Below are 15238 nucleotides of genomic sequence, written 5' to 3' on the forward strand. Positions count from 1 at the left end.
AAACACGTTTATTCTAATTCTGATCCGCCAACTTCATCCATGTCTAAAATGATGTAGCCAGCTAGCTACGTTAGCGAACTAGCGAAATCTTGTTATATGCGGGCCTTAATAGTTTGAACGTTTTGTACCGGCTCCGCTTACTACTACGATTTTTTGCTGTTATTGTACAGTGACATCTGACAGCAGCCTATATTGCATAAGGCAGAAAATCTAAAATAAAAAGGCGATTTTAACTTTTGTTTTCACACTCACTCTGCCCACGGGCGTCAATGGACAAACACGTCTAGTTTCGCTTTGAGTCTCCACTAATGGCGTTCATAAATAGGAAGGCTTGGCATTTGCGCATATATGTGCAACATTACGGTATTTTGCAGCTTTCCGCAGAGTAATGCTCCCTGACAAAGACAAACAGAAACGTTCGTATTTTTTGAAGAGCACTGGTGTAGACACGCAATTTACTACATTTATAAGTACAAAATATATTTTACTTCATTTAAGTAATTTATTTGCATCATATCATTAAACACAATTGTTAATATATTTAAACAGCTTAATAAACAATTTAAAATACAATTTCCCATAATACGAAAACAATCCTAGTACCACTGGACAGATTTCACTGTACCATTTCTTCATGAAAACATATTAGTCATACTACCTTTAGGCGAATTAATGTACTCAATTGATAAAGTCTGAATCTGGATATCTATTTCTCAGAACTTTCCCATAATGTCAAAACAATTCTACTACCACATAAGAGCAGGAGCCCTTGGCTATCACCCTTGCAAGTTTGGATAGATTTCAGTGTATCATTTCTTCATACATCTATTTTTAAAATCATACTACCGTAAAATGACATTGTAAGCAGAGGAATGCGGATGGTCTAAAATAAACTGGATTTATGTAGAGAAAAGGCTTCTGCACGCTTCAGTGAGCGTTAGTTTGCGGTGGGCTGCGAAATACCATGTCGAATATATAGGCGCATCCTGCTTCAAAGCGTGGCTCCCTTGACCACGATTCCGTGGCTTAAGGCAACTAACAGATTGCGTAATTTGTTCAGATAGTTTAACTTCCAAATTGTTACTTAATGGCCGTAGCATCTTAATGTTGCACCCCTACGTGGAGGTAAGCATGTGTACTGATAACTTAGAAGCAAATGCACCTTGTCCGGATGAGAAAGGTGGACTGTTTTTTCATCATTAACAAGAAAAGTGCGCCATGTAAAGGCAACCACTCGAAACCAACCGAGTGGTCTTACAGCTTCAACCTAGAATAGCACCAAAAATAAATAAACACTATCCACTTTTTTATACTGTTTAAACGGGAATGTAATGCATCGATTATTTATCATCTTACCTTTAACAGCAGTGAGACTTAGGAATGGCGAGGCGTGTCGTTGCGTGTTATAAAATCTAAAAACTTTTTCAAATTTTGTGAAATGTTATACCTACACATAACTCCATTCAGACTTGAATAACTCACAGCTTCATCTTAAAAACAAGCAAACTAGTTATAATCGTTAGTAGAAATACTGACACTTGCGCTCAGATTTATTTAAGCAAGCCAAAATCCTGACAACGTGCTGGGAAAAAGGCATGCCGTTACGATTCAACCTGTCATGCTACCCAATTTTCAGAATTTTGTTATATTCCAGTAAATGTAATGTAACTTACATTACCACTAGAGGTCGCAAAGGGGCACTCGTCCAGTACTCGACGCATCGTTCAAGTTCGGTTTATTCGTCACATACATAGTCATACAGTATAACTCGCAGTGAAATGGTGGACTCGCAGTGAAATGGTGGGTGCTCTAACAGGCATTTGCAACCTTTTCGAAACTTTTGCTCGTATAGTTAGAATTAACTAATGTTCTTCACGTTGTGCTCAAACGCATATCAGTGCATTTCATTTGGTTTACAAAAGAAATATCTTCAGTGTCCCTACTCTTAAATTCTGCTAAACACATGTCTGTTTTTAAGACTGAATGTGAGCAAGATGTAGCGTGTGTAGTCAGAGAAATAAAAGTCAAGTTACTGCACTAAAACCACCCTAAATAATAGGAAAACAATAACTTAAGCTTAATACTTAAGATTACCTGCAGAACATTCTCACTACTTAAAAATTTTCAGAAGAGAATTAAAATCTCATTATATCGTACCCTCCTTGACAGAAGCCCCACAATCACTCTCACTTCATTCCATTCTTTCATTCAGTGCCCACATCAACTCTATAGTTAAAACATTTTTCCCATCTGTGCAACATTGCCAAAATTAGGTCATTGCCTGTCTCAGTCTGCCGCAGAAACACTCACACTTTCATCTCTAGCCATTTGGAGTATTGCAACTCTCTTCTATTCGACATTAGCTCCTCCTCTGTTCACAGACTTCAGATGGTTCAGAATTCTGCTGGCCACCTTCTCACCCATAATTGCTCTTTTTTATGCCCTCTATCTGGCATGGAGGTGGTGTGGCTGTAATGTTCTACAATAAGATCAATATTATATATACAGTTAACAATTCCATAAGAGGATGCAGTGGATGAAGCTGTGAGTGTGTGTGTGTTTATATCTGTCACGAATGGCCCCCCCTCCTCGCATTCATGTTTCCATGGTTTGCCTGTCATGTTTGTTTTTTAGCTGTACTAATAAGCTATTTAAAATATAATTTTCCATAATGCGAAAACAATCCTAGTACCACTGGACAGATTTCACTGTACCATTTCTTCATGAAAACATATTAAAGCCATACTACCTTTAGGCGAATTAATGTACTCAATTCATAAAGGCTGAATTTGAATATCTATTTCTCAGAACTTTCTCATAATGCCAAAACAATTCTACTGCCACATAAGAGTAGAAGCCCTTGGCTATCACCCTTGCAAGTTTGCACCTTGTCGGGATGAGAAAGGTGGACTATTTTTTCATCATTAACAAGAAAAGTTGGCCATGTGGAACTGGCGGCACTGAGCATGCACTAACAGTGCCAGCAGCACTTGGTACCGCCTTAGCCGCTGGGAAGGCCATCATGGATTTGAAAGGTTGCGTTTGCTAGTGGCACAGTGCTTAAAGACGTGCGGCTTGATTGAAGTGAGCATGGGGGGGGGGGGGGGGTGAGGCTTGGATACCAGACCTCAATGTTGAGCCATCTGGAGGTGTCATGGGATCAGTTCAATGAAACACAGAGGAAGGGACATGCCGTCCTGATGACCCCTGAGAAGAGCTCACAATGTTGTGATTGTTGGGTTGAAGAAGATAAGCAGACCCGTATCTGAAGCTCTAATGGCATAGGATATTTCACGTGTGTGTGTGTGTTCCTTATTTCAAGTATTAATGTAATGTTTCAGGGTCTACTTCAAATGCCTATATTTTGTTGTTGGAAGTTTTGTTTTGGCATATTTTGAATGAACAATGGACAGTTCAATTAATATAGTAAAAAAGGTATTTAAAAATGAAATAAAACCATAAACGTTCTCTGGCCCCCAGTTTCCTGAGATTTTTCAAAATGTCCCTTTAAATGGTTAAGCGTCGCAGTCCTGGTTTAGCTGATAATTGCAACTTGGCATTGTTGGCAAGCAAGGCAATCAATCAAAACTTGGTTTATGATTGAAATCGACGCCTTTAAAAATTTGCAGAGCACATTAACGTTTCTCACTGTAGTGCTGATTGGTTCTAAGTACTGACGGTAACCGCTCCAGTCTCACTTTCACATGCACACGGGTCAGCGCGGAGGCTTTACACAGCATAGTTAGCTAAGTAGCAAAACAACGGGGGCTGGGTGATATCACGGGGGATAAAATTGTTTAATTTCTCAAAAACGGAATCTGCACAAACGCAGCACAAAACAGAAACACGTTTATTCTAATTCTGATCCGCCAACTTCATCCATGTCTAAAATGATGTAGCCAGCTAGCTACGTTAGCGAACTAGCGAAATCTTGTTATATGCGGGCCTTAATAGTTTGAACGTTTTGTACCGGCTCCGCTTACTACTACGATTTTTTGCTGTTATTGTACAGTGACATCTGACAGCAGCCTATATTGCATAAGGCAGAAAATCTAAAATAAAAAGGCGATTTTAACTTTTGTTTTCACACTCACTCTGCCCACGGGCGTCAATGGACAAACACGTCTAGTTTCGCTTTTGAGTCTCCACTAATGGCGTTCATAAATAGGAAGGCTTGGCATTTGCGCATATATGTGCAACATTACGGTATTTTGCAGCTTTCCGCAGAGTAATGCTCCCTGACAAAGACAAACAGAAACGTTCGTATTTTTTGAAGAGCACTGGTGTAGACACGCAATTTTACTACATTTATAAGTACAAAATATATTTTACTTCATTTAAGTAATTTATTTGCATCATATCATTAAACACAATTGTTAATATATTTAAACAGCTTAATAAACAATTTAAAATACAATTTCCCATAATACGAAAACAATCCTAGTACCACTGGACAGATTTCACTGTACCATTTCTTCATGAAAACATATTAGTCATACTACCTTTAGGCGAATTAATGTACTCAATTGATAAAGTCTGAATCTGGATATCTATTTCTCAGAACTTTCCCATAATGTCAAAACAATTCTACTACCACATAAGAGCAGGAGCCCTTGGCTATCACCCTTGCAAGTTTGGATAGATTTCAGTGTATCATTTCTTCATACATCTATTTTTAAAATCATACTACCGTAAAATGACATTGTAAGCAGAGGAATGCGGATGGTCTAAAATAAACTGGATTTATGTAGAGAAAAGGCTTCTGCACGCTTCAGTGAGCGTTAGTTTGCGGTGGGCTGCGAAATACCATGTCGAATATATAGGCGCATCCTGCTTCAAAGCGTGGCTCCCTTGACCACGATTCCGTGGCTTAAGGCAACTAACAGATTGCGTAATTTGTTCAGATAGTTTAACTTCCAAATTGTTACTTAATGGCCGTAGCATCTTAATGTTGCACCCCTACGTGGAGGTAAGCATGTGTACTGATAACTTAGAAGCAAATGCACCTTGTCCGGATGAGAAAGGTGGACTGTTTTTTTCATCATTAACAAGAAAAGTGCGCCATGTAAAGGCAACCACTCGAAACCAACCGAGTGGTCTTACAGCTTCAACCTAGAATAGCACCAAAAATAAATAAACACTATCCACTTTTTTATACTGTTTAAACGGGAATGTAATGCATCGATTATTTATCATCTTACCTTTAACAGCAGTGAGACTTAGGAATGGCGAGGCGTGTCGTTGCGTGTTATAAAATCTAAAAACTTTTTCAAATTTTGTGAAATGTTATACCTACACATAACTGCATTCAGACTTGAATAACTCACAGCTTCATCTTAAAAACAAGCAAACTAGTTATAATCGTTAGTAGAAATACTGACACTTGCGCTCAGATTTATTTAAGCAAGCCAAAATCCTGACAACGTGCTGGGAAAAGGCATGCCGTTACGATTCAACCTGTCATGCTACCCAATTTTCAGAATTTTGTTATATTCCAGTAAATGTAATGTAACTTACATTACCACTAGAGGTCGCAAAGGGGCACTCGTCCAGTACTCGACGCATCGTTCAAGTTCGGTTTATTCGTCACATACAGTCATACAGTATAACTCGCAGTGAAATGGTGGGTGCTCTAACAGGCATTTGCAACCTTTTCGAAACTTTTGCTCGTATAGTTAGAATTAACTAATGTTCTTCACGTTGTGCTCAAATGCATACCAGTGCATTTCATTTGGTTTACAAAAGAAATATCTTCAGTGTCCCTACTCTTAAATTCTGCTAAACACATGTCTGTTTTTAAGACTGAATGTGAGCAAGATGTAGCGTGTGTAGTCAGAGAAATAAAAGTCAAGTTACTGCACTAAAACCACCCTAAATAATAGGAAAACAATAACTTAAGTATTAAGCTTAAGATTACCTGCAGAACATTCTCACTACTTAAACATTTTCAGAAGAGAATTAAAATCTCATTATATCATACCCTCCTTGACAGAAGCCCCACAATCACTTCTCACTTCAGCCTTCATTCAAGTTACAAATCCATTTTGAATACGTATTTCCTTCCCATAGTATATAACCCCCTTTTGGAGGGGTAGTACCTGTTACAAAATTTAAACATGTCATGTATATAGTGTATAGGTCCCACAGCTGTAGTTTTCATCCAACATTAGTCAGCCTAAGAATGACAGGATCTTAGACAAGTGTACCCTCACACTCTGTCACTGCCTGGATCATAAGCTCGTCAGAGATCTCCCCCTTTTCCTCAATGGTCCGCTCCACCTCCTCCAGGGCCTCTAGATAGAACGGGTCATCAGGCCCCTCCGCCCATGCATCTGTGTCCTTTGTCTGGGAGCGTGAGATGGCTGGCTCTGCATGGCTGTCCCGTCCAGAAGCAGGGGCTGGGACAGAACTCTGGCTCAACTCAATGTTTCCCAGTTCATCCATCAGAAACAACTGGTCCTCCTCATCCTGGAGAGACATGCACGCACACATACACACGCATTCACAAACATCAATGATCGCATCCCAACACTAACCTGTGTAGAGCTTTATGTAAAAACACATTAGGGGCTTCTTCTAGTATTATTATTAGTATTAAAGAGCAAGTTGTTTTTATTGATGAACTGACCTCCTTCAACATATAGCTCATGCTGACGTCTTGTGGTAGTGGGAAACCTGCATGCAATAAAAAACAGCAAAATATGAGCTACACGCCCAAAGTGGTATTTTCTGTGATGACAGTAAAACAGGACTGATGAATTAGCACTGTGATGTAAAATAGAATGTGATTGGTGATATGTAAAATGGCACTGTGATGTAAAATGACTGCAACTGTGACTGGTGCTATGTAGACGGCACTGTGATATGAACGTACTAGAGGATCTGTAGTTCTGTCTCCTGCACTCAGGATCGTGACACTTCTGATACCACACCTCTTCTTTCATATCCACCACAATACTGAATAGATCGAAAGTGAACAGCTCAAAGCACAGACAGAATTGGACATCTGGTTCTCATCCCAGGAAGTTCTTTAGTTCATGCAGCATCAAGATAGCATTGCTGTTCATCATTAATAAATGTGCTAAAATGGTTTCCCAGCCTCCTTTATGTGTTTTGTCAGACAGACCCTGTAGTACATTGCAGTAAGACAATGTTTCATCTGTGTCATTACGTTTGATCAGACGAGTTGAGGATTTTCTTAAAAGACTCACATGATGTTGTTGCTCTTGTGGAATCGGCCAACATTATGACACCAGCGGAACTTTGCGATGTCATAAACCAGAAGCTGCTCGGACACAAAGTAGGTCCAGCGCCTAAAGCCTGTCATTTAACCCAGTACTGTTATCATTCGTTTAGCAATGTTAGATAGATTTAACATTATTGCCACTGCACAGGAATAGGAAATGAAATGCAGTTAGCATCTACTACAAGTGCAAACAGTAGCATAGTGCAGTTACAGAAGAGTGCAAATAGTGGCATTTGGACTTTTCTGTAATTGAAGGGATTATGATGAAGGGATAGTTCAGCTTGTGCTCTGTGTGCTTACTTCCTTGAATACCATCCTTGTAGACCAGTGTCAACACGAAGTCATCTAGTTCCTTGTATGGAGATGCCTGCTGTTCACCTGCAAGCTCTTTAAAACACAGTAATAAGTATGAATAGTTATAAATAAAAATCACCTATTTTTGAATGACAAAATGAAATATAACGACTTAATGCATAGATTCTTCAGTGTATCCACTGAGGGCAACAGTGTGTCCATGGCAGTCATATATCACACAACTATAACATGCATCTGTAGGGTGCATTTGGCTAAAGAGAAGGGGTAATTAGGGAGATGAGTAGCAAAGCTCTTCTACTGTGGTCTGTCAAGACATCCATAACTGTACTACTTCACCTCACCATGAATTAAATGTGAACACTCCTTGGTGTAATAAAACTTAAAATGAAATTATACAAGTAAACAGACAATAAACCTTTGCACCATGATATATCATGATAAAATATCAGCTATTTTCAGCCCTCAAGAATGAAAAATACAAGGAAAATACCAAATCTTTTGAGTGGATACAGTCACAAGATCTACATCATTTGGGATTGCAGTTGAAATATTTAGACAAAGGCTTTAGTGCATAAACATTATGCTTTTTGCATTAGCAGTCATAGTGCATTAAAAGCTGGGTTATGCCTGCTGTGGTAGGTTATGGGTAGAGCTGTGGGACATGGGTCTTAGGTCAGGATTCTAAGTACCTGAGCCCTGTGGAACTCTGTGCTGGGCTGAACAATGAAATCCTGCTGAACTCATCTCTGGAGCATCAAACTCCAGAATCCTCTGACCTGTAAAACTGAAGAAAACAGACCAGGTGTTTGTGTGAGTCTGTGTGTGTAACAAGGTGCTTTCTAATGGCATACTGCATCCCATTTATATAGAAAAAACAAACTGCAGGTATACTTGTAAGAAGCAATGTGGTTACAATATCATTACCAGTTTTTGTTATTACCAGTTTTCTAATAAAGTAAATTAAACTCTTGTACTCAGGTACCTGTGCGCACATGCACACAGACTCGCATAGGTTTGCATTGGTGTGTCGTTATGAAGCAAGATGGCTGTGCCCGGTCAAAGCATGCATTCCCCCACAGAACAAGCAGTAGCTTGATCATCAAAAATGTATTTTGGTCACATACTGCATACCGATTTGGGGTCCAATCAATACCCCTAATCAGGGGGGTACTTTCAAATTACCTGACGTTGGTAATTAAGGAAGCCAGGAATATGCGTTCCTCTTCTGTGGTGTGCTTGTCGGGCTTTGGTACAAACGCATTATCCTCAGCCACAGTGAAGGCAGCGTTCTTCCCCAGCTTGGAGGACTTGTAGAGACGGAAGTTGCGGTTTTTGGTGTAGACTCCTACGGTAGAAGGCAAGAGACAGCATTATGTCAGAAACACTTTTCAATGGCACATTGCTTGAGCAAGCTTGAGCAAGGCTGGCAGCTAGTGCTTTCAGAGAATTAATTCCTAATAACTGTTACTTCATGAATTACTACACCATTGACTTTTCTCAGAAAATGCTCTACATGTTCCACTCAAAATCAGATCTACGGACCTAATGTAATGAAGCAAGACTAGAATATCAGTAATGATCACTACAATGAATGTTTCATGCTGTCAGCGCAGTAAAGCTGATCTCTGTGTGCTTTTGAAAAATGTTTTATGTAGTCTATGGTTAACAGAAGAAATACATTTGTGAAATAGAAGTGTCTTATAACAGACAGGTCCAGTTTCGGTGGTAAACAAACATTTCAATGAAAAATTACCTGAGACACCATAACTTAGACTGTAAATTGATCCCTGGAAAAACTATCCTACCCAGATCCACAAATAGCTGCTTCTGGCCATCTTTGGTCTTCACAATTAGGAAGGTCAGGTCTTTCTCTTCATCCTTTCTTCTCTTTGACAGAGGACCCTCGCTGAGGTCACCAATGTCTGAGGGGTGTGGCGCTGCATCAAGAGCTTCTGTGCTGTAATACAAAATCAATTAGACCAACAATAGTATCTCAGAGTTAAAAACACAACATCCACAGAAAGTTAACAGAATATGATAACTGTACCAAGATAATGATTGAATTTATGGAGTAATTATTATATATTCATAATTTAAACAGTTCAAATAATTTAAGAAGCAACAGGTATATCAAAGTAAGATTATGAAGTCAAAATTAAATTAAAAGTCAAATCACATGGAATCATATGGAAATAAATTAAGAGAAAATGAAGCCCAAAAGGTTAATCAATTTAAACCTAAAATTGCCTCACCATTTCTGAAGACTGTTCAGAGCAGGCTTAAGTATGTTATGGATAAACCTGCCTATAATGATGACAGCAGACATACACCACCATGCATTACCATCATGTGACATCAGTCCAGTCACTCACATGTTTATTCAGCAATAATGATAAAAACCATTACACAAATGTGAGAATATAAATGTTATTAAACTTTAACAAATAACCATCTTTGAACTGGTCCTAATTCACTGGGTACATAAGTGATATTACCTGGCAGTGGAATGCAAAACTTGCAGACACTATATGAGCCAAGAGACTTAGACTCACCGACATGTATGTTTTCTTTGAAAGCAGAGTTGGGTAGCAGGAAAATAAGATGGCGGCTAAACTTCTCAGCAGTACTGGAGTCTAGGTTCAGCACATGTTTTGCAGAGCAGTGCACATCATACACCTCCTCCAGCTTCTCACAAACATACTGTTGTTGAGGAGAATTAGAAACAAAACCGAACTTGGATGTAGAAGGCAGTGGTATCTCAGTGGTTAAGGTACTTGACTTGTAATCAGAAGTCCCATCACTGCCAAGCTGCCACTGTTGTGCCCCCGAGCAAGACCCTTAACCCTCAATTGCTCAAGTTGTACTCAGTCATAACTAAGTCGCTTTGAATAAAAGCGTCAGCTAAATGCCATAAAAGGTAAATGTTAGGGTGTCTAGGTAGGGCTTTCTGTGCTGAAAATGTAAATGGTGAAGCTATGAAATACAAAACCCCTCTACACTCTTTGTGGAAATAACCCTTTATCCTATAGTCCATTAATGCTGTGAAAGATACTGGACTTATTTTACAAACATCAAGAAAAAGACTGATACCTTATCATTGGTTTCTAAACTTAATAGCAGATCTTGTTGATGCAATGTTCTGTAACAGTACAGTCATTCTCTACACAATGTGCATAATGATGAAAGTTAAAAATGCGAGCATTTAAAAAATCTACTATCTTTAAATCTAAGAGCAACACGAATGGGGTGAAAGAATCTCTACCTCTTCCAATGGCAGACATCAATAATGTACTTCTCGGCCAGAAGACTGTTAACTAAAGACCGTTGCTAAAAGTGTGCATGTATGTGTGTGTGTGTTTTTTACCTGAATTAGTGATGCCACCATCTTTTTGCCATCAAGATGTGTATTAGAAGCTTTGTGGAATTCTAGGTCAAAGTACAATTTGCAGACTGCACCCTCTGGAATCACCTCATAACAGTGCATCAGTGACTGTCTGTGAGAACTAGAGGAACGGGCACACACACACACACACACACACACACACACACACACACACAGACACACAGACACACAGACACACACACGCACGCGCACGCACACGCACACGCGTATATTACTTGTTTTCAAGTGCATGTTATCAGGCTTTGAAGTAGGACAATATGCAGACACATCACAGATTAATAGGTTAAAAATTATTAAAATAAATTCAAACCACTTGAAATGTGTGCAGATGTACTGAAATTTATGGATGACCAGTCTGTTTGATGACCAGCTTTTGTTGTTTTGTGCTGCATGTGAGGATGCATATTGGTACCTGTAGTAATGCCAGAGCTCACTGTAGCTGGTCACCAGATAAACCCTGTGCCCCGCATCTCTGCTCTCTCTCTCCAGGGCAAAAACATGTACGTCCTGCAAGACACAGAAGAAGCCATTTATCAGACTATGCTTGCCACCTTCCCACGTTATTCTAACACTTCGTCTGACGTTGCCGTAAAAGTCAGCGTACGCCTTTGTGACCTGTTTGCAACGCTGACTGAAGATGATGGCAGCACTCTGCCGTGGGAAGATCCTCCAGACGGACGAGGGCTGCCACGGTCGCGAGAGATGAGGTTTATACGCGCTGCAAATGGGCGCGGCTCGGAAGGACAGAGCCCTCTGCTCCAGCGCTTTCAATCGGTCCTGCCACTTTACACTTGTCATTCTCCCTATATCGTTAGTTAATAATCTTCGTAGACCTTATCCTGTCAAAACACCAAGAACTATGTTAGCTACATTTGTCCCTCTTAACCTATAAGAATTAGCTAAGATTGCTAGCTAGCTCATCCATAAAAGCTCTAACTTATCTAGCTGGCTAGCTAACTAAGCTAACTTGTATTTTATACTGCCAAATATGATAGTATATATCTTGCTAGCTTGTAGACATTAACGTATTTATTCGATTTGCACCTTTATAATACATTATCTAGATTACAAATGCTATATTATACTGTGCATAAATTCCTACTGGAAATGTAAGATGTGAATGTTTGTTTACTAGCTTAACTAGCTAGCTATAGTTAGCTATCAAGTGTTAATTATCAAACCCAGAAGCTAACAAGAATAAGTAAAGTTTGACGTCCCTTTCGCCTTCCCGGTACATACCTTTCTGGTGTCATATTTAAATTTTTATTCCCGCCGTGTTCACTACGAATACATTTGAACTCGCCGTGGGCTTCTCGGTGGTGTGAGGCTGTCAAACGCAGATGTGCGTTGTTTTGATATTCGCGGGCTGCAAGGCATGCCGGGAAAGGGCAGCTGAGCCCGAGTTGGCGCGTGGATTCGAAGCGAAGATGGAGTTGATGCGCGCGGTACAGTTGTTGAAGTTAAACGCCGTTTCTGCAGGTATTGATCATTTACAGGGGTTTAAAATGCCAATGTTTCAAATACGTATTGTGACCTACTGCACTTGGAAAACAATACATATCGCTAAATGCATTGCATTACGTTTGCTTAAAATTAAAATGTCAGTGACAGCTAGCTAGTAGCTAACCAAACATTAGCCAGCGCAAGTCTTTTTCGTTAGGGGGTAACTTAGGTGAAATCCTGAAGTTTGTTCGGATAGCTATTTGACCACTACGTTATAACTAATTACAGTTAGGATACATGCATAGCTAACTGGATAGTTTATCTATCCAGATAGTAGCTGTCTAGCGTCTTCAAATGTTTTTTTTTTTTTTTCCGAAAAGGCAGATGCCAGGACATTGTAAACAGTTGAAAACTAGCTTAACGTTAATTACTACCGATACCAACCAGCACACAATAGAACAAAGATACAGAATACCACTGCGGACTTCCACGCCAGCGAAGGGCGTGTGCTGGGATACTGCCAGACCACCCAAACCCAGACAGGAGCAGCCGAGGGTAAAGGGCCTTGCTCAGGGGCCCGATAGCGGCAACCCGGCCGATACAGATTTATTAACTAGCTAGATAAAGTATCTTTTACGATAGCTAATGTATCTTTTACAGCAGAACACTATATCTAACTAGATAGAGAGAGAGATTCAAATTTGTAACCTAGTAAACTACAGAGTTCCCAGAGCTGATGAAGAAGAAACGTCCTGTTTCTCTGGAAACTACTACAATTTTAAATATCTCTACATTTACTACAGTACACTGCAGTTGCTCAGAACTTTCTAAGGAGAGAGAGAGTGTGTGTGTGTGTGTGTGTGTGTGTGTGTGTATATACGTGTGTATGTGTGTATATATACGTGTGTGTATATATACGTGTGTGTGTGTGTATATATACACGTGTGTGTGTATATATACACGTGTGTGTGTATATATACACGTGTGTGTGTGTATATATACACGTGTGTGTATGTGTATATATACGTGTGTGTGTATGTGTGTATATATACGTGTGTGTATGTGTGTATATATACACGTGTGTGTGTGTATGTGTGTATACACGTGTGTGTGTGTATGTGTGTATATATACACGTGTGTGTATGTGTGTATATATACACGTGTGTGTATGTGTGTATATATACACGTGTATGTGTGTATATATACACGTGTGTGTGTATGTGTGTATATATACACTGTGTGTATGTGTGTATATATACACTGTGTGTATGTGTGTATATATACACTGTGTGTGTATGTGTGTATATATACACGTGTGTGTATGTGTGTATATATACACGTGTGTGTGTGTATGTGTGTATATATACACGTGTGTGTGTGTATGTGTGTATATATACACGTGTGTGTGTGTATGTGTGTATATATACACGTGTGTGTGTGTATGTGTGTATATATACACGTGTGTGTGTGTATGTGTATATATACACGTGTGTGTGTGTGTATGTGTGTATATATACACGTGTGTGTGTGTGTATGTGTGTATATATACACGTGTATGTGTGTATATATACACGTGTGTGTGTGTGTATGTGTGTATATATACACGTGTGTGTGTGTGTATGTGTGTATATATACACGTGTGTGTGTGTGTATGTGTGTATATATACACGTGTGTGTGTATGTGTGTATATATACACGTGTGTGTGTATGTGTATATATACACGTGTGTGTGTGTATGTGTGTATATATACACGTGTGTGTGTGTGTATATATACACGTGTGTGTGTGTGTATATATACACGTGTGTGTGTGTATGTGTGTATATATACACGTGTGTGTGTGTGTATGTGTGTATATATACACGTGTGTGTGTATATATACGTGTGTGTGTGTGTGTAAATATACGTGTGTGTGTGTGTGTGTGTATATATACGTGTGTGTATATATACGTGTGTGTGTGTGTATATATACACGTGTGTGTGTGTATATATACGTGTGTGTGTGTGTATATATACACGTGTGTGTGTGTATATATATACACGTGTGTGTATGTGTATATATATACACGTGTGTATGTGTATATATACGTGTGTGTGTATGTGTATATATACGTGTGTGTGTATGTGTGTATATATACGTGTGTGTATGTGTGTATATATACACGTGTGTGTATGTGTGTATACACGTGTGTGTGTGTATGTGTGTATATATACACGTGTGTGTGTGTATGTGTGTATATATACACGTGTGTGTATGTGTGTATATATACACGTGTGTGTATGTGTGTATATATACACGTGTGTGTATGTGTGTATATATACACGTGTGTGTATGTGTGTATATATACACGTGTGTGTATGTGTGTATATATACACGTGTGTGTATGTGTGTATATATACACGTGTGTGTGTATGTGTGTATATATACACGTGTGTGTGTATGTGTGTATATATACACTGTGTATGTGTGTATATATACACTGTGTGTGTATGTGTGTATATATACACGTGTGTGTATGTGTGTATATATACACGTGTGTGTGTGTATGTGTGTATATATACACGTGTGTGTGTATGTGTGTATATATACACGTGTGTGTGTGTATGTGTGTATATATACACGTGTGTGTGTGTATGTGTGTATATATACACGTGTGTGTGTGTGTATGTGTGTATATATACACGTGTGTGTGTGTGTATGTGTGTATATATACACGTGTGTGTGTGTGTATGTGTGTATATATACACGTGTGTGTGTGTGTATGTGTGTATATATACACGTGTGTGTGTGTGTATGTGTGTATATATACACGTGTGTGTGTGTGTATGTGT

General features: G+C 39.2%; 2 protein-coding genes across 2 annotated transcripts in view; one reads left to right on the top strand and one right to left on the bottom strand.

Annotated features, from left to right (window-relative positions):
• Positions 1-5582: 5582 nt before the first annotated feature.
• primpol (primase and polymerase (DNA-directed)) lies at positions 5583-12292 on the bottom strand. The gene is made up of 14 exons (XM_027029404.2): positions 12204-12292; positions 11580-11803; positions 11377-11471; positions 10926-11064; positions 10114-10261; positions 9814-9865; positions 9367-9518; positions 8744-8906; positions 8251-8345; positions 7547-7633; positions 7212-7320; positions 6875-6957; positions 6629-6675; positions 5583-6468 (listed from the first exon to the last, which is right to left on the bottom strand). Exons 2-14 carry the CDS (start codon positions 11760-11762, stop codon positions 6193-6195), a joined length of 1629 nt encoding a protein of 542 aa, XP_026885205.2. The 5' UTR covers positions 11763-11803; positions 12204-12292; the 3' UTR covers positions 5583-6192.
• A 70-nt stretch (positions 12293-12362) lies between these two features.
• ncapd3 (non-SMC condensin II complex, subunit D3) overlaps positions 12363-15238 on the top strand; it is a 21325-nt gene continuing 18449 nt past the window's right edge. Inside the window, exon 1 of the mRNA XM_035529567.1 lies at positions 12363-12443. Within this exon, the coding sequence (XP_035385460.1) occupies positions 12392-12443 (52 nt within the window). The 5' untranslated portion in view covers positions 12363-12391. The remainder of the gene's footprint in view (positions 12444-15238) is intronic.

This window comes from Electrophorus electricus, chromosome 9, assembly GCF_013358815.1.
Source record: "Electrophorus electricus isolate fEleEle1 chromosome 9, fEleEle1.pri, whole genome shotgun sequence".
Classification (NCBI taxonomy): domain Eukaryota; kingdom Metazoa; phylum Chordata; class Actinopteri; order Gymnotiformes; family Gymnotidae; genus Electrophorus; species Electrophorus electricus.

Bases quoted from the DNA above. Each gene is read 5' to 3' on its own strand.
- primpol (XM_027029404.2), bottom strand. From the start codon at position 11,762: ATGACAAGTGTAAAGTGGCAGGACCGATTGAAAGCGCTGGAGCAGAGG. The intron at 11,065-11,376 runs GTACCAATATGC...CCGTTCCTCTAG, and splicing joins GAGCTCTGGCATTACTACAG to TTCTCACAGACAGTCACTGA. The intron at 10,262-10,925 runs GTAAAAAACACA...CCTCAACAACAG, and splicing joins TGGTGGCATCACTAATTCAG to TATGTTTGTGAGAAGCTGGA.